This window comes from Opisthorchis viverrini (genome assembly GCF_000715545.1).
Source record: "Opisthorchis viverrini unplaced genomic scaffold opera_v5_51, whole genome shotgun sequence".
Lineage (NCBI taxonomy): Eukaryota > Metazoa > Platyhelminthes > Trematoda > Opisthorchiida > Opisthorchiidae > Opisthorchis > Opisthorchis viverrini.
The window spans coordinates 31466-57951 of NW_008751707.1; the positions used below are offsets into that span (position 1 = coordinate 31466).

At 42.4% G+C, this 26486-nt stretch overlaps 1 protein-coding gene across 1 annotated transcript; it reads right to left on the reverse strand.

The window, feature by feature from the left end:
• Window positions 1-1032: 1032 nt before the first annotated feature.
• T265_03510 (hypothetical protein) lies at window positions 1033-19651 on the reverse strand (the record flags this gene model as incomplete). The annotated part of the gene is made up of 5 exons (XM_009168022.1): window positions 1033-1379; window positions 6467-6667; window positions 13784-14051; window positions 16074-16181; window positions 19595-19651. The coding sequence occupies 5 exons, from the start codon at window positions 19649-19651 to the stop codon at window positions 1033-1035; spliced, it is 981 nt and encodes a 326-aa protein (XP_009166286.1).
• Window positions 19652-26486: the final 6835 nt, after the last annotated feature.

Consider the following 26486-nt stretch of genomic DNA (forward strand, 5'->3'; position numbering starts at 1 on the left):
CCACATTTCATGAAGAGTAGACTACCCTATATCTGTTGTAGAAAGCCGACGTTTCACGTTGCGTGATAACTCAAGTGTTATTTACTTAAGACAAGAAGCTACTGACAGCTGACACAAAAATTTCTCTACTGAATGTTGTGTCAAAGTAGGATATCTGCTGCACTGTTCATTAATAGTCAGTACGTCAAATCAGCCATGTTTCGCCTGTCCATGAAGCTTTTTTATTTTTAACAGAATGTACGCTTGGAGTTGACTTTGAATGCCAAATTTACTATCAGAAATTCTCATGTACAAGCTATAAGTGTACACAACCAACACTTTCGTCAAACTCTTTGGCACATCCGCTCCACAGTAACGTGCCGTTATCCTTTTGGCGTGCCTCTGCAACCAACAAGCAATCTATTTATTAGATTTAGGAGACAGGACCTAGAGCCATCACTTGTAGTGTGCGACTAAACCTTGCGTCCCTGTCTATCTAAGCTTCAGGGCTTTGCCTAAAGCATAGAATTGGTTTTTCACTTGCAATTCACCCTCCCCGTTGATGATTGTTAGGTAAAAATGACTGAACCGACACTCAAATTACGTCACCACAGATTGTGATTAGCTGAATAACGGTGTCTTCTGGGATACTCAATGATACAATTAGTGTCACATGTCTTTTTTGGCTTCAGTTCATTTTCAATATGTAATCAAGCTCATGAGTTAGGACAGAATATAAAAGGCAAGTAAACCTTTAAGTGCGCTCGACATTTCAAAATAAGCTACGTGTTTCAAGTGACACTGAAGTTCCTAAAAAACATCTGGTCACCATAGCACAAAACAAAGAAGCGAGGTATATGCCTTGGGGAAGTCTGATGGTTTGTAAGCTAAAATAAAATCACCTATCATACCGATAAATGTTAAGCCGACGCTCGGGTCATTGAGCGAAATCTGCAGGTTTCTTCAACTACTTTTGCCGAGCATTATGATCACCAAAAGTCCCAATAACCCCAAAGCGTAGACAGTTATGTCTCACTGGATTTTCCACCAAGTTTAAGAAGGTAATTTGGTCTTTAAGCCCACTTCCGTACTCTTCTTAGTTTTCTCCCCATAAAATGCAATGTTGGGAACGTAGTGAAAGTCACGTTTTGCTGATCGCAATTTACCGAAAAACTGCACTTCTTTGGAAAATGCCTCAGTATCCTCAACTTCTGGTCGCAGCTCCAAATAGACGGAAGCCAGATGCTTGACAACATTTTGTTGCCCGTCGGGGATCATTTTTTGCGTAGGCACTCTAAAAACAAGCTCCAGACACAATTCAGCCAACGGTTCACGAGATTTCACTTCAGCAGCATCGTTTTCAGTGGTGACAGATAAAATACAGCTGGTGATGTATTCCTCTGAAATATTTCCGCCATAAATATATACGAATTTAATCTGAAAAATGAAAATAAACTTTTTATATATGCATATCAACATATTACAGCAGGCAGATCAGTTCATAAACCATTAGGAGAAAAATGGGGGCCCCGAAACAGTTTTATTCCATTGTTTTCCTCCACACAAAACAGACATGAATACTGCTCCTTGCTGAGAATAGGTGACGGTAATTACATCAGACAGTTGACTGAACTAGAATCAAGTGAGTGATATCTGCTGAAGCGCAATTTGACTACCACAGGAGTTCATGGTACCTTCTGATAGGATGAAATTCTTTCAGTGACTTCTGTTGAGACCAGTCACTGTCGATTCTTCCTTCGGAGGCAAATTGCGCAGATCAATAATCCTCGAATTCCTTCTCGAAATGCATTTTTCTCCCTCTGCCTCAAGGAGCAGACTCAACTCTCAAGTAATGGTAACACCTACTCCAACTTTTGCTACAAATTCAACAGAATAAACGAAACAAAAATGCATTATTACAGCACCATTCCGGATTCCTGACCTCCGTGGTCATTGGAAACTTGAAATTTCTTCGCCGTACAGATCCATCACAGTAGAGAATTTCGTAATCCCACGCCCGTTAGGACTTTAAAACATAATCTGATACAACCGTTGTATCAATCACTTCTAGATGAAAAAAGGTTTTGTGACATATTTTTCAAATATGTACTCAGGACTGCGTGAATTCGAGCTGTAATCCCTAACAAGGATTTGGTTTGTCTGACTAGATGCCTTCACTACGTATAATCGGGTGGTCAAGGTGGATACTTTGTAAGGAAGGGTTACTGCATGCGTGCTACATTATTTTCAGTGATCACGCCAAAGGACACTAATTAGGGTGACCTTCGATGCACCACGTCTGTTCCTAACGCTAAACGCCACCTCTAGATGTTAAGAACTTGTCCCTTTCTTCTTGCTTGAAAAGTGGCTCCTAGTGTGATGAACGTATGAAACAGCTGGGTAAAATAAACTCCTGATTTTACTTCATACGGAATTCGGCGAGTGGCAGCGACCAAGAGGAAGGCTGTCTGCGTGAGCTTAAAGACTTTTGTGGCACTATGAACACCCAGAGTCACAGTACCCCGTTCTCGCTACGAATTCCACAGCACGCAGACTCAAAAGCTTCGTATCGACGTTTATAGCACTTGAGTAGTGGAACATTAATAATCTGACTTTGTTTTGCATGTCGTGGATTCATTGCCAGTTTCCAACAAAAGTGTAACGTGGTATGACTTTTAAGCTTTGTGCACTTGAGTGAAGCCGGCATGCTTGACAGTACCTCAAATAAGAACGAAATCAACCAGTGCACCTGACTTCACGGGAAGTAGCACCCCTGAAAGCGACCTTAGAGGACTTGCTTTGGTGCCTGAGCTATGCAGTCAGCCACTTCTTCCATGCAGTTGCATGTTGATTCCTAACTCTTCTTAAGCAACAAAAGACTACTGAAGATCGTCCACCGCTTAGGCTAACCAGTGAACCATAAAATCATCGTATTTTTCCCTTCATGAGCCCGTGCCGGGCATTTATCGAGGGCCCGGCATGAAGGTCATAATTATCAGCCTAAAGGACAGATTACACCTATACAAAAGAGAATATCCCCGAATTCTTCGTAAGCTCTGTTTTTTTGAACTGACAGGGCCAATAACGAAAGATTAGTGTAGTATAGAGCTGTCATATCGTGTGTTCTCAATACACATTTCCCTCCACTTGTAGCCCAACCTACAGAAGCCTGAGCAACTGAAGAGCTGATCAGCGGGTTCATCAAATCTCTTCTGATAAAACTGTCGGAAACTCACATGGTCGCACACTGACTGTTGCAGACTGATGTAATCTTCCGAAGTGGTTTCTTTGTAGGATTCTTTGTAAATCACTTTTTGTCCACTTATTGAGAATGTGCCTCGTATTTGCATGCAAAAGTCTGAAATGTAAACAAATATACACATCATAGGTTTGATTTACGATTAACCTTTTGAATTTCCACAACAGAACTGCATCTTTTCATAGATTTCACACATACAATGGAAAAGTACGTTACTTTCCTATAAGAACAGGACAAAGCAGGTGATAAACGTTTATTAATAGTTTTTCACGAGTAATAAATGAATGCAATTTCCTCAATGTATTTCATCGGTAGTGTGCTACTGAGCTTCGAGCCAGGGAACAAGTTTGCTTCATGATGAATGTTTCGTACGCCAGGCTAGTCTATCTCCACCCAACGAACAGGAAGTTAGTGAATTTTGCAAAAGCAATGTTTACGAAGCTCAACGCGCTAATGAAAAACAGAAGGAAAAATCACTAAACTGGGCCGGTAACTCCCGGGTCCCCACTGCATGTCCACTTTTCCTAGGAAATCTGATTTCTTTGAGGGTAAGAATTCATGTATTGTGTCAAAGAATGTGAAAGGAAATACTCTCTTATCTCGTGCATACTTCAGGGGAATTCTGTAATACTGAGCTCCGCGCATGATTAGACGGAAAACCGGATTGAGGTAGTTATTCTAGATAGCTTCGTATAGTTTGGCCACCGCAGATATCAGAGCACCCGGTACATTTAACTTCCATATGGACTTACCACACCTCCATTCAATGGGCATAGTGGGGAGCGCTATCAGTAAAGCTAGTGCTTTCTTTGTCTGACACCGCCTCGTGACAATTTAGACGCCACACATACACTGCTTAAACAGAGTGGGTTCGATTCATTTCCACGAAATGCACATTTCATCCTCGCTAATAAGGCACCCTTTCAAGATCAGTGTGCACATACTTTTTCAAACTTCTCAACCTTATTTCAACTGAAAAGTATTTAAAATTCCTGTACAACAACCTCATTTCATGGGATTACCTACAATAAAACTCAATGTTTTAGAGCCTCCTGTTGAACTCAGTGGAAAACATGTTGCTCTACACGTAATATATTACCCATAAGTCCCTGAAAACTCTTCAACAGCCCACGATCGGTTTTGCGCTTCTTGGGGCTAATCAGATGGGCGCAGTTTCCGATTTTCATTCAAGGAATTAACGAAATACGCTCATTTACGTAATAATTTGATTTTGAAGAGAAACTCAGTTTTGACCCAGCTGAATCTGTCGTTTATGATGTTTTAAGCAAGAAGGGCGAAACCTGTCTTGGGCTGTCGAAGAATTTCCAACAACCCTATGAGCAGTACATTACATACAATTGTATACATTGCATACAATTTGCCACGATATCTCGGACGTCGTGTTAACTGAAACATGGGGCGGCCTGGTACAATACAACCAGCTGCTTGGGGACATCATGCAAGTGACGGTATATCATTAATGCTGCTGTTTCTTTCACCTTGTATCGTCTCAACAGAGGTCTGGTTCTTAGGGATAAAAGCAACAAAAGTCTTTGAGTCTCCCGAAGTACACCACGTTCCATTTTTCTCGACGATCAGGTTTGACATCAGGTGATTTGTCGCGAAGTCGAATTTACTTGAAGTAACGAACTCTTCCCTTACCATCGGCAATTGCGTCACGGAAGGCATGTAACCTCGACCGATGAAGTTGTATGAATAAGGCGAATAACTGGCGAATAGACTGTTTAACAGATACAAAATTAAATTGTAGGTAAACATAAAAAATGTTCCTACAAGTTATAACAGATTCTACGTAACACACCAAATGGTTCCTACGTCATCGAATCACGAAGGGTCCAAAAAACTTGATTTCGAATTGACCACATGCCCCTAGTTGCTAGTGAATGCCGTTGCATTTGAAGGCTGACGTGAGGAAAGCCAATAAAAACAACCTAACATATAGTCAACCTTCACATATGTTATCAGTTGTCATATAGTGCAGCAATGAGTTTGGTGAGCATATATTTTGGTCTGAAATTTCACTTCGTCCCACTCATACAGGTTAGTATAACAATTGAGACGTATCGTAATGGAGGATCTTTATATCCGTGCATGAAGTGGACTGTAACCAAATACGCTTCTTGCGCAACTAATCAAAGAGCCATCTTGTACAAGAACTTTCATAGACAATGTATCAAATGTTCAGTAGAGGGAGATGTTACTGTAACCTCTGTCATGTGAAAGTTCGTCTGCTGTGAAAATGGTTCATGAGTTGTTCATTTCGGCTCATTTGATAGAAAACTCATAACCTTCTCTGTTCGTCAAACTACGATATTAAAATGGGTATCACTAAACAAGTGTGAATGACGCAATCTCATCCGTGAGGTTTTACGCTGAACAGACTGGTCTGGTGCTTTTCAAACACTTCTCGTCTTGGTACTGCTCTCTTTAACTGACGTGCTTCTTATCGCATTTAAAAGTGCATTTAATGAGAGTAACTTAGATGAAATTCAATTCGCGGATTCGAACATGAGATGCAAACTACTTTGAGGAAGCAACCAACTTTGAGCTGTACTTTAGTCAGATCCCACCAAGTGAGTGTGACAAATTGGCTGCTGTCTGATGCTCGTGTTTAAAGTCATACCTTGGCCTAGCTACCACAATTTTGCTTTAGAGACTTATGAATTGTGCCTTACTTTGTTCCACTCGCTTATCAAATCCGTGACTGACAGTTTTCTCTTTTACAGTTCTCCCCGACAGTCTGCTAAAATCTCGGCCAGAGTTTGGAGACTCTAGACTAACCTAATTCGTATGCGAGCTACCAGGCTTTACGCCAAAATCCATGACGGATTTATTCACAGGACGGGTATCTGCCTTGCGGATCTCCGAAAGTCTGAGGAACGATTCGGGTGATAGAGATAGAACACTAATATCTTTAGAAAAATTGTCAACACGAGTGACTAATATGCGAAATAATTTCCCCCTGGGGCTTCTAGGGCTTCATAGAAATTTAGGTGAGCAACTCAGAGCAGCACCAAAGTTAGCTGTCCTTTGTGCATCTCATTAGATTCCTGTATTACACTGGATTGTTAGGCGGAATAAGGCCAAACTAAAACAGAAAGAGTTGGCATAGCCAACAGGACGTTTCTATCCCCATACTGTTGAATGAGTGACTAACTGAATGAGTTTGGAAAGTTACCGAAGCGTCACAACAATTTACCGGCTTACTTGATTCATCTTTGCTTACAGCAGAGGATGCCGTCTCAAACTCTTGGTTATTCTGTGAATGTAAAGAAAGGTCCTGAGTAATTTCGTCTACACGATAAAGATCCGTTTGAGACGTTTGGCCACTCTGACTGATGGTGCGGTCCGACTTCTTATCATCAGTGTAGGTAAGACTGTCTGACGGAGTCGCCTCCAGAAAACACACTAAAATGAAACACGTGTAATCCGATATAAATTTCTAGTGCAAGATCACAACCGAAACTATTTTTTCCAACCGATTAAATTCTTGTTCTTTGGAAGACAGCTCCTCCAGTGTTTTACTCTGATTCGTTGAGTGAGCGATCAACGTTTCACACAACTATATTATAACTTCTTCCTAAACTTCGGTATGTCAACACAACTTTTCAGAGAACAAGTGCACAAGTAGGTCAACCATATTTCAGGGTTTGGAATATATTAGAACGAGAGTACCGTTTATACTGCTGTCGTATCAACACCAATGGCTTGATCTACATGCAGCCCGTGCTTGACTACTGGAATACTTTTATTGGGTTATTCATCTATCATGAATTATAACTTCTTGCAACCTTGACTTTTCTGCATAATCATTCAGTACGTCTTACATGCCGTAAGAATCTGGTAGACGGGTGGTTGATTTTAAAATATAACAAAAAACATTACAGAAGTTTATAATATGCCCTGCATACTTCCGCTGAGTAAATTTAGCTCGCTGCGGTATGAAAAAAACTCTTCAAACACCGAACGACTGAGTTGGGTTAAATAAAAACCAACTGAACTCGAAGCTATTTTATCTTTACTGGAACTTACCAGGGTTTTCTTAACCATATCTTTTTTACGAGGAAATCCGCGACCCTGAGTTACGTGTCAGTATTCCATTATACACTGTCGGGGAAATTAAACGCTGAGGCATTTTCGCGATGGGCATTTGTGCTCACTAACGTCTTCGAGATATGGTAGTAGGATTTTTTGTTAGTCCCTCTTTGCACAAATTTCATACACCTTGTCAACCTGGGCCTTCTACAACTGCCAAGATAATTGTACTGTTATACCCTTGCGCCTAATTCGCTGTGTGGTTCGAGATGGCTGATAAACTGTGCGTCATTAGTGATGACAACTGTCATCGGTTCTTTTATCCACCAGCCCGTGATACTGAATATCTCCTGCTATGCTAAAGTTGGTGACTCTTATAACAATCAGTCTTCTCTTGGAGAGAGTGAAAAACCGAAAAAGCGGGGTGTTGTGTAAATACAGTTAAACTAGGCAAAGTATACGCAGAAATGTGACCAACCATCATGGGTTACCATTTTGATGCAGTCTGATTAAAAGATGAAACATCCAGTGAAGCCATGCGACATACTAAGAAAGTGTGACCACACATCAGAAGTCTCATCTTACGATTCAATCACATCTTATTCCTCCCCATCCAATTATATCTCTAATAACTGACCTGTCGCGAATGTCGAAAATTTGTTGCGTGAAACATCTCGCTACTTGCAAGTAATCAAGTTTTGCTCAAATTGCTGGAAGCTGTTTGGACAGCCACACAAAGAAATTGTAAGCCTCCTACGGAGATCTGATTGTTTGACAAACCAAACGATACCGCAGCGCTCGATATACTCCAAAGACACTGATGATGAATGGTATTATATCCGGTTTGAAGGCAAGGCGACGTCGCCGTCGTACCTCATGTCCAACTCCCATTGAGGAGGCTGAGCGTAGGACATCTGACTAAATAGAAAGACCCAACCTGAGAAGAATTCTGCATTGATTGCACGCCACTCATCTGCAAACAGCACGATCTTGTGAAGCGTCCTTCATTAGAGTTAAAGTGACGGACTAAGTACTGAACTGCGATTAACTGTTTCACGATAGACGACGAGTGCATTAAAATGACGAAGCTTTCAAGATGTCCTAACCAATTTTTCAGGTAAGAAATTTAGTAAATCTGAACTCCGGTGTTTGAACACTCTACTTCGAAGTATCAGAAAATTTACTCTCCCGACTGTCCTCTGTACATCTGAGTAAATATATCCTCTCACTTACCGAGTGACCTAGAGACTGTGGTATCGATTTAGAATGACTTTTGGATAATGTAAACAAAAAATAAAAGACATTCTTCCACACATTGGCTCATTTGTGAAACAACGGGGAGAGTATTGTAACAAAAATGTCGTTATTGTGATATGTTCCTGAAGGTCTTATGATGTTAGTCGGATTCTTACTAGAATCTCTTAACTTTATACTACGGATCTAGGTCATATGTGGATGTGGTTGTCTTGTAAGACGTAAATTTCGTTTGATTCTTTTTCCCAATTCTGTTCTTATTAAATGGATGAGCCATAAGAAAACTGGAACTTACAGAAGAATCTAGGGCACTTTTGCCTAAAGTCAGATTCCTCTTTCGATGCTCAATTGCGAACCCTGGTTTTCCATGAAATTGTGTTAAACTCTTTTTTAAGTGCCTTCAAACAATTCACACTTTACTCTTTACTTTAAAGATGGTTTCATTCAACAGTTTGCATTGGATTCCAGGAACACTATGCACGTAAGGCGAAGTCTTCATAACATGACTCATACAATCAATTTTTCCCCGTAAATTTATCTCTTTGGCAGCAGTCTAGTGGATATCCCTAGATTTCACGATTTTCTAGCCCTAGCCATTCTCCAGCTAATGGGAACTAGATTTGAATACGTTAATTAATGAAGTTAGGTCAGTAGCACTAAATAGCAGTACACTGAACCTCCCATCCTAATCAATGCAAATGTTGTCAGGTAGGAGCCGGAGTGGTCGAACTCCATGTTTGTCTGGACGTTGACCAATCATAGTAAAAGTCACGGAGTTGACCTGCGGATCAGTCTCCCAAATGACCTCTCATAATCAATGACGCACCTTGATCAACGAGAGTTGTGTTTACACATGCGCATCGATGTCAACCGCTTGCACAGTGAAGCGCCACTGACAGAAGACGCCCCTATAAGTTGGCCTGACCTTATGGCGAATTGATTGTAACCGAAATATCCAACTCCAAGAACACTGCCTTTTTCAGTCAATACTATTGGTTCGGCTTCTAAAGATGTAAGCTTCGATGAGCTGCTGTGTATTAGCATCAATTATAGTTTATCAACCAGCTTTCATTATTTAGAATCGTGCCTGATGGATGGAAGTAGACTGGCGTGATATCCATGCAAGGCTCCCAGGGCCTCTCATCCCAGATTGATCAGTAGTTAGAGGTCTGACAAACGTGGTCTCCTTGGCCCCTGGTTCGGGACTGAATTAGTTGTGATCACTTGTTCCTTTAGAATGGCGATGCACTAGTATGATCATTATCATATCATTATCATTATCACTATTTGCCACACTCCGCAAGGGGTAAGCGAAAACAGACAACTGCTGACGCTTCCCTCACTCCACTTCTAAGTACTTATCATTATCATATTTGCCACACTCCGCAAGGGGTAAGCGAAAACAGACAACTGCTGACGCTTCCCTCACTCCACTTCTAAGTACTTTTTCCTCCACTCCCTCAACCACACCAATAACTCTATCTGTAAGCCCGTCCGTCTGGACTGACGACCCCGTTTGTCCTGAATGGGTTTTCACCGCAACATCCGCTCATCATCTGGCGCTAACTGCCTCCGGCATCCCAACGTCATCTTGCAAGCCTCAGCGCTCATTTTATCTAACCGCTTTCAGCCTTCACACTCAGAACAAAGCTGGACAAAAGCTGCTCTTGCTCTCGCACTGGGCCCACCTGGCATTATTACGTGCTGTTTGTCAGAAATAATAATTCAGAGTGCAAGAACAGTGGTTGAGCCTAACTGCCCCATCCTTCTCAACTTGCTTCCGGCTGCGCAACTCTGGTGATCTAGGGACATCTGCAGCAGGATGAGCGGGGATCTGTGCCGTCCTAGGTGCTAGGGCGGGCTGATCCTTGCTTGACTGGATATCCGGCGATTGCCATCTCTGTCGTTGGTCCGTCAACTTCCGTAAGGTGGTCTCATAAGCAAGAAGTTGCTAGTCATCTGCTAGTTGTATTAGCCCCAACTGACTATAACTCTGTCACCATCAAAAACAAGTTTTATAACCTCCTTAGTGCTCTGTTGTGGTTGCCGGAGATCTGAATTGGCAGTTGGGTAGGCTTAGCGCATCCGAGACTCATTTGGGTGGTCGTGTGGATTACACTCACTGTGTATGGACAATGGTAGACGATTCCTTGGGCTATGTGCAGACCGTAGGCTGCTTTTATGGTACTAACTTCTGAAATAAACGAAGTCGTATGTACACATGGTGCCTTCCAACATGGTGCCAGCCACGGACCCAGGTTACTCACATAGCCACCAGTTACCGAGGGCGTACATCAATAACAGAATGCGACTCGTTTCGGAACACGTGTAGATTCCGATCATATGCTCCTCTACGGTGGCTTCTCCCCTTTGCTTTCCAGGGCGGTATACGGAACGGAAAATCCCCTGGCAACTGGGAGGTTGGTAGATCCCAAATTTGGATAAAAATACCAGAATCGTCTTCCTGACTTCCATGAACTTGCTCCACCGTCATATGTGCATTCTTGAAAGAGACCAGCATATATTTGCTACAGTGCCTGTGGCACGGCAATACCAGGTCCGTTTAAGCAATGGATACCAGACGGAAGAGTCGTATTGCTTAAATCCGGGGGAAATATTGTCTCTGGCCCAGAAAATAATTCAACCAGACGAATTATCAGACGTCGAGGCAAGCGTAGCGCAAGCGCCAACCGCAAAGTCTGGTGGATAGGGAAGGCTATATGAATGGGGGAGACCCAGAAAGCCGTGAATGTCTGAGGATTGTTTCAGTTGATCCGTGTGACCTGCCCCAGGAAACCGCTCGTGAGCGAAACAGTCAAGGATTAAGTTGGTGCGAAAGTTTTCAACAAAGAGGGCCCCATCAACTGCTGAGCGGAGCCCTTCGCATAGAATTCTCGTGGTTATATACTGTCACTCATTCGGATCCTTAAACCTAAGTAGAGCGCGGATTGGTGCACCTGGAACCGTTTACAGTCTCGCAGGTTTATGAGAGCACATTTCCTGTCAAGCGTCCCAAAGCTCTTGGTCCGGATGATCTCCCATCCACCATGTGCAAGGATGGGATGAAGTGCACAATCAACGCAGTTTTGATCTCTTTGCCTGCAACTGGTAAAAAGAGACTATCCCACAGAACTAGGAAGCATTGGTGACAGCACCCATTTTCAAAAAAGTGGATCCGTGATGAGTATGGTAAGCACGAGGGGATTAGCTTGACATTGTCGTAACGACACTGCTGACACCAATCGTACTTCGTCGTCCTTTTATGTCCTTGGAATGTTGACTCAAGAGCAGTTAGCAGGTTTCCGGTCTGGTAGGGGTTGCGTTGATCACAGATCACCAGGTGTTAGAAAAATTCCTTATTCTAAGGCTGCTTACTATTTCAGTATTCCTAGATTTCCGAGGCGCGTTCGACTCAGTTGACCGGTCTATTCCCCTTAACACGCTTCCAGAACAATAAATGTCCCGGAAGTTTGGAAATATGATAATTTCTTTGTGTTGTCAGACGTGCTGGTGCACAAGAGCATTCGGAAAGCTTCAGAAAAGCTTGCATACACAAAAGGCTGTCTGTCAGTGGTATTTAATGCCTTCATTCCTATTAACTTTTTTGATCAACGAGATAATGGGATGAACACCAGGTCTTTAGAACCCCGGTGTTCGAAAATCTATATCTTGCAGCGCCTCCAACCAAAAGTGATGGGGATTACATGGTCCCCACCCTGAAAGGACAATCACGTAACACGCCACTTACAATGTAATGAGAAGCACTCGAAGTTGTGGAGCGTTTCACGTATCTTGGAACTTGTATTAGCTCCGACTGTAGTGCGACAGTTCCTTGTGCGAATATGTAAGAATCCAGTCATGTTTGCTAGCTTGAGGTATCTATGGAAGCAAAGCGGCATATTTCTAAATCTCAGGGCACCTGTGTATCAGGCTACAGTATGTCCTGTTTTTTTGTACGGCAGTGGGAACTGGCCTCTTCGATACCTTTAAGTCTCTGACAAACGTTTGCCTCAAACCCATAACTCATGGGAGCCACTGCCGGTGACGGATATTGGTCCACTAATCGATTTTCAGCAATTCAGTAGGTCAACGGCCATCCTTACAAATCACATGGCCAATACTCACTCTGAAACCAAATGCAGTTGCCAGTACGATACTGCTAGTTAACACCGGTTGTACCTTGTGTGATGATGACGGTCATTTTGGAATCTCAGCGTACACCCTTGTATTCATTGTTAGAAGGCACCGAAGCTCAACCACAGTCAAAGGACTATTCTACATCAGCTGACTCCATCTGAATGACCAACCGGCCTAGTGAATGGTTAAAGGGAATCTAGTAAATCTGGTTTAGATGCCGCTTCAGGTATTCATTGAATGAGTGAATGTGAATCTTTGAGGTTAGCGAGGCGAAGCTACCCATGCCAACAGGCACAGTCAAACGGCCAAATGGGGTGGATCGATAGTTCGAGTAACAACTGGGGTTAGCTACGGATTCATGTCCATCACAGAATGACAACCATCTTTAGGACAGCACCAAATAGGTTATCACTATAGGCCATAATTATATTTTTCCATCTCATAAAGCTTGAGAGTTAAGATGAAGTATTGTCTTCCTTTTCTAAACCACGAGTGTCCACCGTAAGATTGACTAGTGTCAAGTCAGATGCTCAGACAGATTCTGTAAAACAAGCATGAATCAGCAGACTTGGATGCGAGTAATTGATCAGTCAAATTGATCAACAAAGTGGGGATGTCACCACGTCTCCCCCACTACCGACGGCTCCCAAGGTAATTTCGACGGCCGTAGATTGGCTCCTATTGCTTCAATACATATTAAAGCAAGCTCAAATGGTACGTCAGATGTTGAAAATGTAAAAGACTTCTCGCGCATAGACTAGGTAGGCTTAAACCTTTGGCTATTTTTCTCGGCAAAGGTTGCCGTGCGATGCGAAAGGTTTCTGGAAGGTAAATGGGAGTATATTTTTGTAACAGGCAGCTTACTTAATCCGTTTTATACTACAGCCGCATACCGACAGCCAGTGACCGCCCAGGAGGCGTACTGGAGAAGCAAACTTTGCATGGGATTTTAGCCACAGATTAAACAGTCATTTCGTCGAAGTTCAGGAATATTGCTAGCAGAATTGCAGGCAGTGAAGCGTCACCAGTAGCACATTATTGACATGCAAATACACGCCTCATTATATATCCTATTCAACACAATAAAAATCCGCCTACTTGAGAAGCCCGGTCCATCTGTGAAAGCTTCGTTACCTCCGACTATTGGTTGTAGCTGTGTGTAGATGGCAGATAGATAGTTAACCAGCTCCGTTCTGCTGCCATTGTACAGATCCAAAAAATATCGATCCATGACCATCTGTAAGGTAAGTTCAACAGGCCAGCCTGAGGAACTGGAGTCGAGCACTTTTCCGCGAGAGACAAAAATATTGCAATTTTTGATGTCCTCTTGTGTGACATCCCCACCGAGAATATATACGTATTTTACCTATAAATACAAACAGGAGCAATAAATAAGACCTCAGAAGGTAAATTTCCTAACATGAAAAATCCCGCGTTTCTGAAAATTTGTTTTGAGCGTATTCTCAATTCCAACTTTATAGCCACCAACCATGGAAGCCCCTGCCTAGCGAAAAAAACATTAACGTAAGTCTAATGGCAACACAACTGGGTGATATACCTCATGATCCCAAAGGTAGTTGGTTCATTTCAAATGGTGTTTGCCGTGAGAGGCGTATTGTTTTTCCTATCAGCACTGACAGTAGTGTCCAAATCCTAGGCTCATCCACAAACTACCGATCTTCTCTTAATACTCGATATCAGGATCCGTGAAATCACATAATTCAACATATCCTCAGCGACATTAGCGATAGTTGTTGATTCGAGTATTGGCCAGCACATCGGCTACGATCTGAAAAGCCTACAATCAACAATTTCTTCGTTCACTTGGCACACAGAAATCGGTACTGCTAATTTTACATTCCTAAGGTGTCCTCGATTATCCTGATTTCGATACATCAGTCGAACTCGCATACCTGATGAAATCGACGCACTTGTTTTCGTTATTCACTGTCGGTTTTTGCTTGGGCACATACAATGAAGCTGTATACGTGGGTGTGGAGCATCAGACGTGACACTTTTAAACATCGCTGCTAATCATGGAAGTTTGAAATTTTGTTTCCATCTCTGTGTGGCTATGAGACTGAAAGCATCTTGCGTTTCCACAAGCTACTGAAAATCTACCACAAGGGTTGATGATCACACCAGTTCGACAGCAAAGTTTCTGGAATCGGAAATGATTCCCTTGATTGTCGTTAGCATGTCAGTGCATATCTTCTACTGCTATTGTAAGTTAATATTCAGAATCTTGGGATACATGTGGTCGAATGAATCTAGTCATGGAACGATGGTGTAGACCAACAAAGGACAACAAAGGACGTCACCGTGAGGGTGCCGTTGACTACCGACACGTATTTGGTCCCCATCAATGCGCCTTCGTAAGACGCAGGTAAGTTCGGCAAAAGAGCCTTCGACGAGCAGTTGCAAGGTGATGAAACCCGGGTATGCGCTTATGCAATTGACAAAGCTGATAAAAAAAACAAATCTGTCCTTTTGAATTCCCTTTGTTACTCTACTCTATAGATGGCGATTTATACTTTGTAGTATGTAGTTTCACGAACTCCAAGCCTATGCCGCTAACGATGATGGTCTCCATATTGGGTCCCCGAGGATTTTCAAAGGCACTTTTTTATGGCAACGCTCGCCACACCGACAGCTTTCCTGGCTGTCACACGGCCAAGCATAACTTATGTGTTTCTTGGTAAAGATGTCCCGTCAGTACTTGATTTGCACACACACTTGTCACATCACATCTGCGGATTTTCCTGCCACTGAATTCATTTAAGCGTTAACGTATTTTGGTGGAGGGGAATGCATATATCTGAGTCTGTGTCTGAAAAAGCAGACTTGCATGAAGAAATAAGACTAGTCCAAGGTTGAACATCTACAGCCTGAAAGCATGTAAAATTTCTTCCCCTTTAATAAGATGAAAGCAACATACAAGCCTAGTCGTAATACGGACCACAGATCATATTGGCACAGTGCCTATCGGCACAGACCTATGGTTTGACGCCACAGAACCTGAGAGTTCACTTTTCAACTAGTAACTGTGTGCTGAAAATGGGTGTGATGCATCATGTTATGAAGTTTCGAGTAAATGGTTTTACAGTCCATAGATATCAGTCTTTCAATGGAGATACGAAGGATGACTTAGGAATACTAAGGAGTCATCACTGGTAGAATCCGGCAGCCGTTTCGTCTCAAGCGTCCCGCAATTCAGCACTCAGCGTACTAGATAGTTCAGTCAACTGATCAGGATCAGTTTGGTTAAATTCATGTTGGCTTTTGCAGCACTACAATTCTGATCATGCTGTTTACGCAGACCCCAGCAACCGCAGTGAAGACGTCTTCGTTATTCAGAAAAAACTTGCTAAAATCCAGGACCACTCACCCCTTCACAAACAGATAACTTCAGGCTAGCAAATTCCTTCGAATGCCGCTGGGCGTAGGCCGGAGTGTAGAGAAGAGGGCTACCGTTGATTTTGTACCGTCCAAATATCTGGAAGCAGAAATCTGAAAAGAATAATTAGTTTTAAAATCTACTTTCAAACCGTAAAAGTTGATACCAAATCACAATCATAATGTGAGCGTACTAGTATCATTTTGAGCACTCCTTAAGCATGACCCATATGTCATGAAAACAGAAGGCTAGGAAGCACCAGGTGTGAAGCTTCAATACTAGCGCAGATTACCCTGGCCACATGAAACCGCAAAAGGCTCGCAAGTTTTAGTTGCCCGTGAGGTTTGTGCGGTTGTCAATATGAGGTTTGAAGCAAATTCTGGTTTTAATCCCACTCGAGTTTCACAAGAAACAACCGGCCGCCAATTTACATATGCAAACAAGCACTACAGAATCTCCTCTAGGTGCTCTGCTGCTGGAAAAATTAGAGCTTTAATCGTCTACAAAATTGCTATATTGCACCGGAAAAATCATACCGTCACACGACCTGACATGGTGCATTTTCGAGGGTTTCCATTTTTGACCCAAATTATCTCGCCCCGCTGAGATCACGTAATTTTACATAAGATGAAAAGTGAACACTGGAGGTGGAATGCGAATCACTTCTAGAATGGGAAAAAACGTCGAAAATGTGTTTAAAAGGTGAATAAATCCGTTTTTCTTCATTTTTCCCGAATTACCATTGTGAACTAACTCGAATCCCAGCCGGTCTGTTAATATCATCAGTGGATACATTCCCACAGTGCGCAAAATAAAGTTAAAAGTACGGTGATCGATTTAAACGAAAACAAAGATTTATGCCTTTTTCCCACTACTTCGGAGTTAGTCAACACTATTCATGGGAACAGTGGATTGAATAGTTTATTGCAGGTGGATGGGAAACCCAACCAATTCCTAAAACCAGAGCTCCATTACATCAGATTTTCAGTATCATTTGATAGGGCGTAATGGGAAAATAGCATTTGGGTAACCGAAATGCACACACTATTCGAGGAATGACAGAACCAAAGGCGATACCGCTAGTTTTGCCGAATGAAGTTACGTAGGAATGACTTCGGGACATGCATCTATCGGCTCCCTATTTAATTTGTCATCATTAACTTTCACTTTCCAGGGCGAAGTAAAAAGAATGTGTGAAGATTATTCACACGGAGTCTGATTAATTCAAGCTGGGTAGTTGGTGTTCCAATCAAGCAGTGTATTACTTTAGATTTGTTAATACTTCTGAGGCGTGTTCAAGTCACCAGACCACCTTTGTACAGTGGGCGAATACAATACTTTCTTTTATTTGTTTGCCCTTGAAAATGGGACAAGTCGCTAAACACACCTTATTTCGTTGTCTCAGTATCGAACATGATCCTCAGGGTCGAAGTCGAAAGGCGAAAGCAATAGTTTCAGAGGAAACAGTCAAACTAGATGACTTTTTTTAAAATAAGTACAGCACTTGCAGGATAGTACCAAAAGGTTTGTTGAATTTACTTAGCTAGTTTTTATCATTTTAAGAGCCCATGATGGGTTCGTTTGCTCCCAAACTCAAACGCTGAAAATTGTGCACCCTCCCGAAATTTCGATGCACTTCCTTTCCCAGTGAACTTCTTGTGAGAGGCCATCACGGTAAACGTTGGAAGCGTACCTAAACGAAAATTCTCCCTACATAAAATGGCGTATCGAATTGACGATGAAAATTCCCTTACTGTCAAAAATAGTATGACCGGAAGAATCAAGCCACACATCGAAAAACTGCACTTTTCTGCATTTTTACCACAGATCAAGGATAGTTTTTGCACCTTTTTGCCCAGCAGTTAAAAATTAATGCAAGAAATAAAAAGGCTACTAATGAGTTCTCAAAGGCTTGCTGGAAATTATTCAAGCTGTTTGAGCTGCGCAATTCGTATGCTGAGTTAAGGCAGAAAAAGCATTCTTTCACGTAGAACCTTGGAGGACTACTGAATGCATGTGGAGTTAATTTCCTTCGCTCAGTGATTTCCGTCGGAAGTAACAAGGTGGTTGTTCGAGCGTTGACCTAATTTCTATCACTGATTCACTTTGAAAAGAGGCTCCACGTGCCAAGAAAATTTCTTCATATTCCATTGATTAGTGTCGTGAAGTTTGTTGCAGCAATGGGCTAGCAGAAATAACATTATGTGGACCCTTCTTTGGGAACTGAACTGAATATATGTAAACCTATGCACCTCAGCGACGCGACCGAAACGCAGTGGTCCATTTTCCGTGCAACATTGGCTCCGAAACGTCCATCAAATCCTGCGCAGCCTTTGCGATTATTGCAGGTTGTTTGCGCCATGCTAAGACGCTGTTCATTTATGTTTTCTGTTAGTGAAGCCGTTGAGGTGCCTACACTTGTGGATTCAAGTGTTGTTAGAGGTGGATTACCCTGAACGAAGTTTGCTAAGAGTGTGGCACGCTCCCCTCAGCTAGGGAGCTCAAGCAAAACACCACAAATCAGTGGTCTGATCAGTTGGCAGTGATTAGCATTTAACACTGGTAGCGTCAACAAGACGTACCGTTTGCTCTTTGGAGCACCTGGCCCAGTCACACTGAGTCAGCGTGGGACATCTATCCATTAGCACTAGTACTACTGAGTGTCAGACAGTCAATGATTCTAAAACAAACTAAGACGCTGGAATTGATGTTTCTATCGGTGCATGAGCCGAGGTAAACAAGGATGAAAAGTCTACCCAAAAACAGCTGTGATTTCAAGCAACCACTTGTTTGAAACAAGGGACTTTTCCCCCAATCCTTACTAATAACCACAAAAGAAAATATGTGAGACTTGTATTCTCAAAGATTGACTGTATGTCACCCAAAAAATGTAATGCCCGACTATTTGGATCACAGTGTGGCCAGTCTGCAAGAAAAGTTGCCGTCGGTTTTCACCGAAACCGAAAATAGGACAACTTAAACCATCATGCATGCAGTAAAAGTTATGTAGTGTTTCGGACTACATCTTGTCCCGCGGTATCCTTCAACAACAGCATTCCATTGAGTGATTTGTATATGAACAGGGCCATCCGAACTCATGCAAATTGGTTAAAAATGCTTATGATGACAATTTTTTCTGAGCTGTTTTAAACCATTTTCTCACTACGGAACCTTGCGATACTACGTTTGCTATTTGTGGCAAGTTCTAAGAATAGGCTGTTTTTCTGTTGACATTGGAATTTGACAACACTTTCCAGAATTTGCTTTTACGCTAGCAGAGGAACATTAAATATACTCTGTAGAGCTTGTAATGATACTATCAGTCAGGTTTATTCCAGGGCGCTTTACATGTGGAAGTGGTGGCACGATTCAAGAGATAACTAATAAATGGGGCGTCAGATTCCTCATGTTGTGTAAAAGTAATATGACGTCGAAAAAGTTTAAATGTTTAAAATTCAGAATTTAAATGACGATTGATTTTGGCGTCGCAGTAATACACTTACTATACCTACCTCCACTTTCAGTGAGTTCATCCACCCGCCGTAGCCCTTCTGTTCGTTTGGTCTCATACTTGTCCGAGCCAAACAATTTTCTCTGAGATGGTTCTTCTGAGCCTACTCGTCCATTTCTGCTTGTTTGCTGGTCCAAATGAGCTGTATGGTATTAAAAAAAAAACAGAAAAACTGATCACTTGTACATAATGTACTGAGGTGTACCGAATTCTGACATGTCTTGGTTGTCAAATGGAACAACAGAAAAACGATCACTTGTACATAATGTACTGAGGTGTACCGAATTCTGACATGTCTTGGTTGTCAAATGGAACAATATAGCAAAAAAGCACCGGTTCATTACCCAGCGCACTGTCGCTTATGTGATTGCAACATATCATAAATAAAAGTAAACCCCTTTACCTAATGAAATAACGAGCAAATGGACAAAGCTTATTCCGCATGTGCGCATGTTAACACTGCCCAGGCAGGCTCTATTAATCACATAAATTGACCTCACCGCCAATCACTCCACAGCTTCAAGGTCATGCTGATGCACGGGGGGCGATTGGTTTGAATCTTCATGTCTCTTAGTGAGTGCAATATATTTAATGAACGAATGACAACAAACCATGAAGTCATCTTCCCTTGTGATTCACTGAGGGCTGTATCAGCTTTATGCAGTAGTGAACAACTCAACTTCCGCTGTGGAATCTGTTTGTGTACCAAGATCTGGTTTTCAGTGAGAACAAAGGTAAAGGGCACCATTCAAGAAAGCGATCAGGACAATCGGATGGGAAAATGATATCTATATGCATGTTATTAGTCAGAATTGTGGAAAATGACCGGTAATATTTTTAGTGATGCATAGCCTTCTCGATGGTATCTCGTGTATCTAATATTAAATCACATGAAGATACGTGTTTTGGATACTCATCCTAATTAACTGTAATGATAATTTGACACGGTAAAAAGTGTCTTGATATAGTTATGGCGGACTCTCGCTTATAAAGTTAATGTAAGCTACTTCAAAACGTTTTTTAGATCCAGTCTAACGTGCAATTAATCACCCTGATAATATACAAAATCTCCCCAATCACCGGACCTACAGCTTGCACACGATTTTGAGTTTATAGCGTAAGAAGAGCGCAATGGACCTAGAGATTTCTAAAAACGGGATTCATTCTGGTATTAGTAAATCACTATGAGTACATTCCTCATTCAGACCGAATAGTTCAGATACGTCACTTGTTTTTAAGGCGTTGTTGAAAAACAGCATGAAGTAAAGACCATACACCACTGATGAGACCACAGCATCCATTTTCCATCAACAAAAACACAAAAGTCTTTAGTGTTCAAGCATCGGAACACCTTTGAGCATTCATTCCTGAGAACAACCAACAATCCATGCAAAAAAGACTAATTCAAAAAGGATTCTGTCATCGGAAAGATCGGGACGTTTAAATTCCACTCTTCAGCTTATCCGATGAGATTCCAAGTAGCATATTCATCGTTAGTTTGTCCAACGGACTATCCAAATGGCCAGAATGCCTCCAGAAGAGTTAGAATGGAATGTCTGTCTTTGTTCTGACGGTTGATAGCCTAGCGCCATCGATTTCATCTTGGTTCCATTTGATGTGGTATCAAAAAGCCAGGTCGCTGGTTGAACATGCATGCCTCGAGCATTCGATTTTATCGCCACGAGCACGTGATAACTAAAAAGACAGCGACAGCCGCATGGCCCAGTTTAGGGAACGTGGCTCGCGGCTTGGTTATCTGACCACTGACTTTATCTGTTATAGTACATTCCATTTATGCGTTTCTGAAAATATTTTAACCAATAGCAAACTCATTCTCCTCGTTCCGAAGTGAACAATCCACGATAATGTCGATGATGGGGTTAAACAGGCAGAACAATAATGACAATTTGTTATGTAGAGTTTTTCAGAGATTCCATTATGATCTTCAGCACGACCGAAATGTAAGAATGAGAGACAAGAAAAATGCCATCAAAATTCCAGCGCATCCTCTTTAGCAAAGAATATGATCATCCATTTTTGAGGCTCTTCTGATAGACAGAAAAAGTAAATGCCAGCGAAAATTTGAAAGGATTAGGGAGGGAGACATCCTAAGGTGTACCATCAGTAATTCCTAGCCAGACAAGATTATTTACCACGTACGTAGGAATGTTTGTTATGGAGGCAAATGTATAAGGATCAGCAACTTAAGGAAGAACAAAGAATGCTGAAATCACTCCAGGGCACACCAAGGGCTAGCACAGTCAAGACACGCACATCAGGCTTACAAGAACAGGCATGAAAATCAGTGGTAAGATTGTACACTCAGAGCCAAGTACAACGCATAATAGTATCGTAAATATGCGGAGAACTAAAATGGTGAATGAATGCAGGAAACTGGCTGTAAATTTGGAGCATGACACAAATGCGGTGGGCAATTGCAGATGATAATGGGCAGTTGGATTTAACAAGGGCGTTGGCGTCGAACCGTTGAAGCATCATGAGAGCACCCTGTTTCCAATAGTCTTCCGTGTCCAGAAATAGACCGTAGTCACCTTTGTACGGTTTCTTCCATGACACACCGAAGATAGCATTTTCCGCCTTGGGTGATAGAGCGTCTGCGTGGTGGCGTAGTTGGTTCGATGGATCCACTTTCTGTTGGCTGGCACACAATGGGTTTGTTCACACTGGCTTGGGGAGAGAAATATCTTGGAGGCGTGGAGGTTCAGAGGCAACAGAACCTGTTTCGACAGCATGATGCCAGATTTCCACCGTCAGATACATGCCAGAGGGTCAACAATGGTAAGCGGACTGTCAGAATTCGATTTCAAGAGTGACATGGCCATCTATGGTCTGTCTGAACCAGACGCTATAGGTTTCGGAGTCTTACGAATGTAGAACTGTTTGATGGATGGTCTGGTCAGGGTTACCACATCTAGCTGTAATCTACAGTTAGTATAGGTAACCTAGTTCTGATGGTGATAGCCGATCGAGCAGGAAAATATTGCGGCTTGTGCGCCACAAGACGGTGTAAGCTGTCCGCCAGGTACGAGAGTGGTTGTGACTTATTTTAAAACCGGCAGACCCCACACTTCTTCCCTCGGTCAAGCTTATCTGGATACGCTGGGCAGGGTGTGCTTGTTGCTGGTTCTGATTCAGGCCACTCTTCGTTGGAGAAAGATGGCAACAATCAATGCAGGTCAGTTGAGTGACTATGCGTTGGCCAATAATTCCGTGCATGTGAACTCGACGGTCAACTACCAAGCCAGCTTTCGATTTACGACACTTACGGCGGTACTCACACTTGAGCCACACTAGCCTCTCCTGTGTACTGATTGGGAGTGGGGCAGACGCGCCAGCTGACTCGCGCTACGCATTGTCAAAAGTACCCAATACGTTTAAACCAAACGGAGTGGTTGCTCAAGTTGCTGAACTTTTAGCTCGCCCTGAATGATTTCGTAGCTATTTAGTCGGCATCATGAGGGAGTAGTTCAACCGGCCGACTACCAAAGGAGTAGAAACCGCATTTAACATCAACGGAAACTGTGAAAGTTGACCGTGGGTGTGTATGGCGCTACTCACAACATTCAGTTTATAAAAGGGAGAAAGTAGAGGAGGATGACTAAGGCACATCTCCAGATGACGCTTCTGTTAGCTGAATTAAGATGCAGGTATTGGAAATATGTGCCTGGGCTAATGAATTCACAAATAGTATACGAGATAGCATACAAGAAACACATGTATATATACAAGATATGCAAGATAGTTTATCATCTTACAATGTCCTAAATAACTAAAAACAACAGTGCAGTGATAACTTAATTATCTAGACTAGCAGCTTATTCAGACACAGAGTAATGGGAGCATTTTTTGATCAAATTTACTTTATTTACTGAGCCTATTAATTAGCGTAGTCTTTATGTTAGGGGGCACTCCTCCTAATGAACATATTGCTCAAAATTTCTCTCTCTATTTTAGCCTTTCATTGGACTGTTTTGTTCCATTCCATTCTTGTCTTGATTCTTCCCGATATTGGCTGTTCAATTGCTGCAGTATAATTTCCTCAAGGCTTTTTGTCTTCTCAATTCCGTGTGTAACTGACAAGACAAGGTGACTGATCAGTAGAGAAAATAACACTGGCGTCGGGAACACTTTGCGAACCCAAGAAAGCCAATTTCAGCTGAGGATTTGAAATCAATCCTTCAACAACAACAAGCGCAATTTGAAAAACCGCAATTTCGACTTATCCAGTCTCTCACTCAAGTCATCAATCTCCAAACTTCAGTTTCATCTCAAAGTGGTAGTTCACTATCCTTTGCGGATTCCATTGCTGCAACTATAACTGAATTTCACTATGAGCCAGCATCTGGTCTCACCTTTGATTCGTGGTACAGCCGTTGGGAGGATACATTCTTGAATGAGTTCACCGGCAAAGATGATGCGTGGAAATCCCGTCTCTTGGTACGGAAACTTGGAACCCTCGAACACGACCGGTTCACCAACTTTATCCTTCCACAACACCCAAAAGATTTGACTTTTGCGCAGACGGTGGACCAACTTCGCGAAATTTTTGGTGACCAACATTCACTTTTTAATGTCCGATACAACTGTCTCAAGTTGGCCAAGCGTGATGCCGACGATTACGTTACTTTTGCCGGTATCGTTAATCGCGAATGTGAGAAATTCCAATTGCAATCGCTTACAGAAGATCAGTTCAAATGCCTCATTTTTGTCGCTGGACTTCAATCTTCTCAGGAATCAGATATTCGCACGCGATTGCTATCCAAACTTGAGCACGAAAAAGACATTACTGTGAAAGACCTCACCACAGAATGCCAGCGCTTGCGCAATCTCAAACATGATACCGCAATGGTACAGCAAGAGTCGCGATCGCCTATTTCCAGCAGCGTCATGACATTGAAGCGAACCGCTGTCACTCCTGGAAAAAAGCCACCAACATCATGTTGGTCATGTGGTGAATGGCATTATGCACGTTTTTGTCCATTCAAGAAACATCAGTGCCAAGCATGCCATCGTTGGGGCCATAAAGAAGGCTTTTGCCGTACCCACAATGCCAAATCACCATTAAACCCAAAGAACGATAACAGTCCGATGAAAGACTCAATCAAAAGGCGGACGTACAAGCAACGAATACAATCCAATTCTCTGTTTGCTACGTTTCAAGTTGAATTTGAATCCCGCAGGAAATACATAACAGTTTCCATCAACAATTTCCCGATCCGTTTGCAGCTTGACACAGCTTCGGATATAACATTAATATCACGTTCAGTTTGGGAATCAATTGGGAAACCTGTTTTATCCTCCACGAACCATCGGGCCAAAAGCGCCTCTGGCAGCACTTTAAAACTAACAGGCAAGTTGTCTTGTGATGTGTTATTCAACAATGTGCACTTCTCAGGAACATGCTATCTCACCGATTGTCCGAAATTAAACATACTCGGACTCGATTGGATCGAGAAACTTGACCTTTTCCGTGTACCTTTATCATCTGTGTGCAGTACTCTGAAATTTTCATCCTCCTCAGACATTGCAGAACACTTTACTAACACACTGAAGACGAAATTCAACGATGTCTTCCAAAGTGGCCTTGGATGCTGTACCAAAACCAAGGCAAGCCTCAAACTCCAACCTGCTTCCACACCAATTTTCAGACCGAAGCGTCCCGTGCCATTTGCTGCTCTCGCAACTGTGAAGAATGAACTTGTTCGTCTCCAGCAATCCGGAGTTATCCAGCCAGTAAACCATTCATCATGGGCAGCTCTTATTGTTGTCACCAAAAAAGCAAATGGCAAGGTGCGCATATGTGCTGATTATTCCACAGGATTAAACGCTGTCTTAGACTCTCACCAGTATCCATTACCTCTTCCAGAAGATTTGTTCACCAAGCTCATTGGTGGCAAATACTTTGCAGAACTTGATCTTGCTGATGTTTACCTCCAAATCGAAGTTGATGAACACACCAACGAACTCTTGACCAATAATACGCATCGTGGTTTATTTCAGTTCAATCGCTTATCTTTTGGCGTAAAACCTGCACCAGCTATATTCCAGCAAATAATAGATACCACGCTCAACGATTCTCCCGGAGTTGCTGCATACTTAGATGACATCATCATCGCTGGTGCCAATCAAGACGAACTACTACATCGATTACATTGTGTGCTGGAGCAAATTCAACAATATGGTTTCCGCGTCCGTGCTGAAAAGTGTGAATTTTTCCTCACCTCCATTAAATACCTGGGATTTATCTTTGACGAAAATGGTCGTCATCCGGACCCATCCTGCCATACTTCAAATGCCAGCACCGACTAATCTAACAACTCTACGTTCGTTCCTTGGCTTGGTTAGCCATTACAGCACTTTTCCACCAGATATGCATCGTGTCCGCCACCTTCTACAAAAAGATGTTCCATGGAACTGGTCACACAATTGCCAATCTGCATTTGATAACGTGAAGTCGCAACTTAGCTCTAACTTGCTTCTCACACATTACAACGCAGATCTAGACATTACTGTGGTTTCGGACGCATCCAATTATGGTATTGGAGCAGTTATCTCGCGTGTTCCCTGATGGAAGTGAAAAAGCAATAGCCCATGCAGCCAGATCCCTGACAGTTACCGAACGCAATTATGAGCAGATTGAAAAAGAAGCTTTATCTATAATTTTTGCCATCAAGAAGTTCCATAAAATGCTAGATGGTCGTCCTTTCACGCTCATCACCGATCATAAACCACTTCTCGGTATTTCCGGATCAAAGAAAAGTATCCCTGTGTACACAGCAAATCGCTTACAATGCTGGGCAACAATGCTCTTGGGCTACGATTTCTCCATCAAATACAAATCAACTGATGCTATGGGCCAGGCTGACGCATTA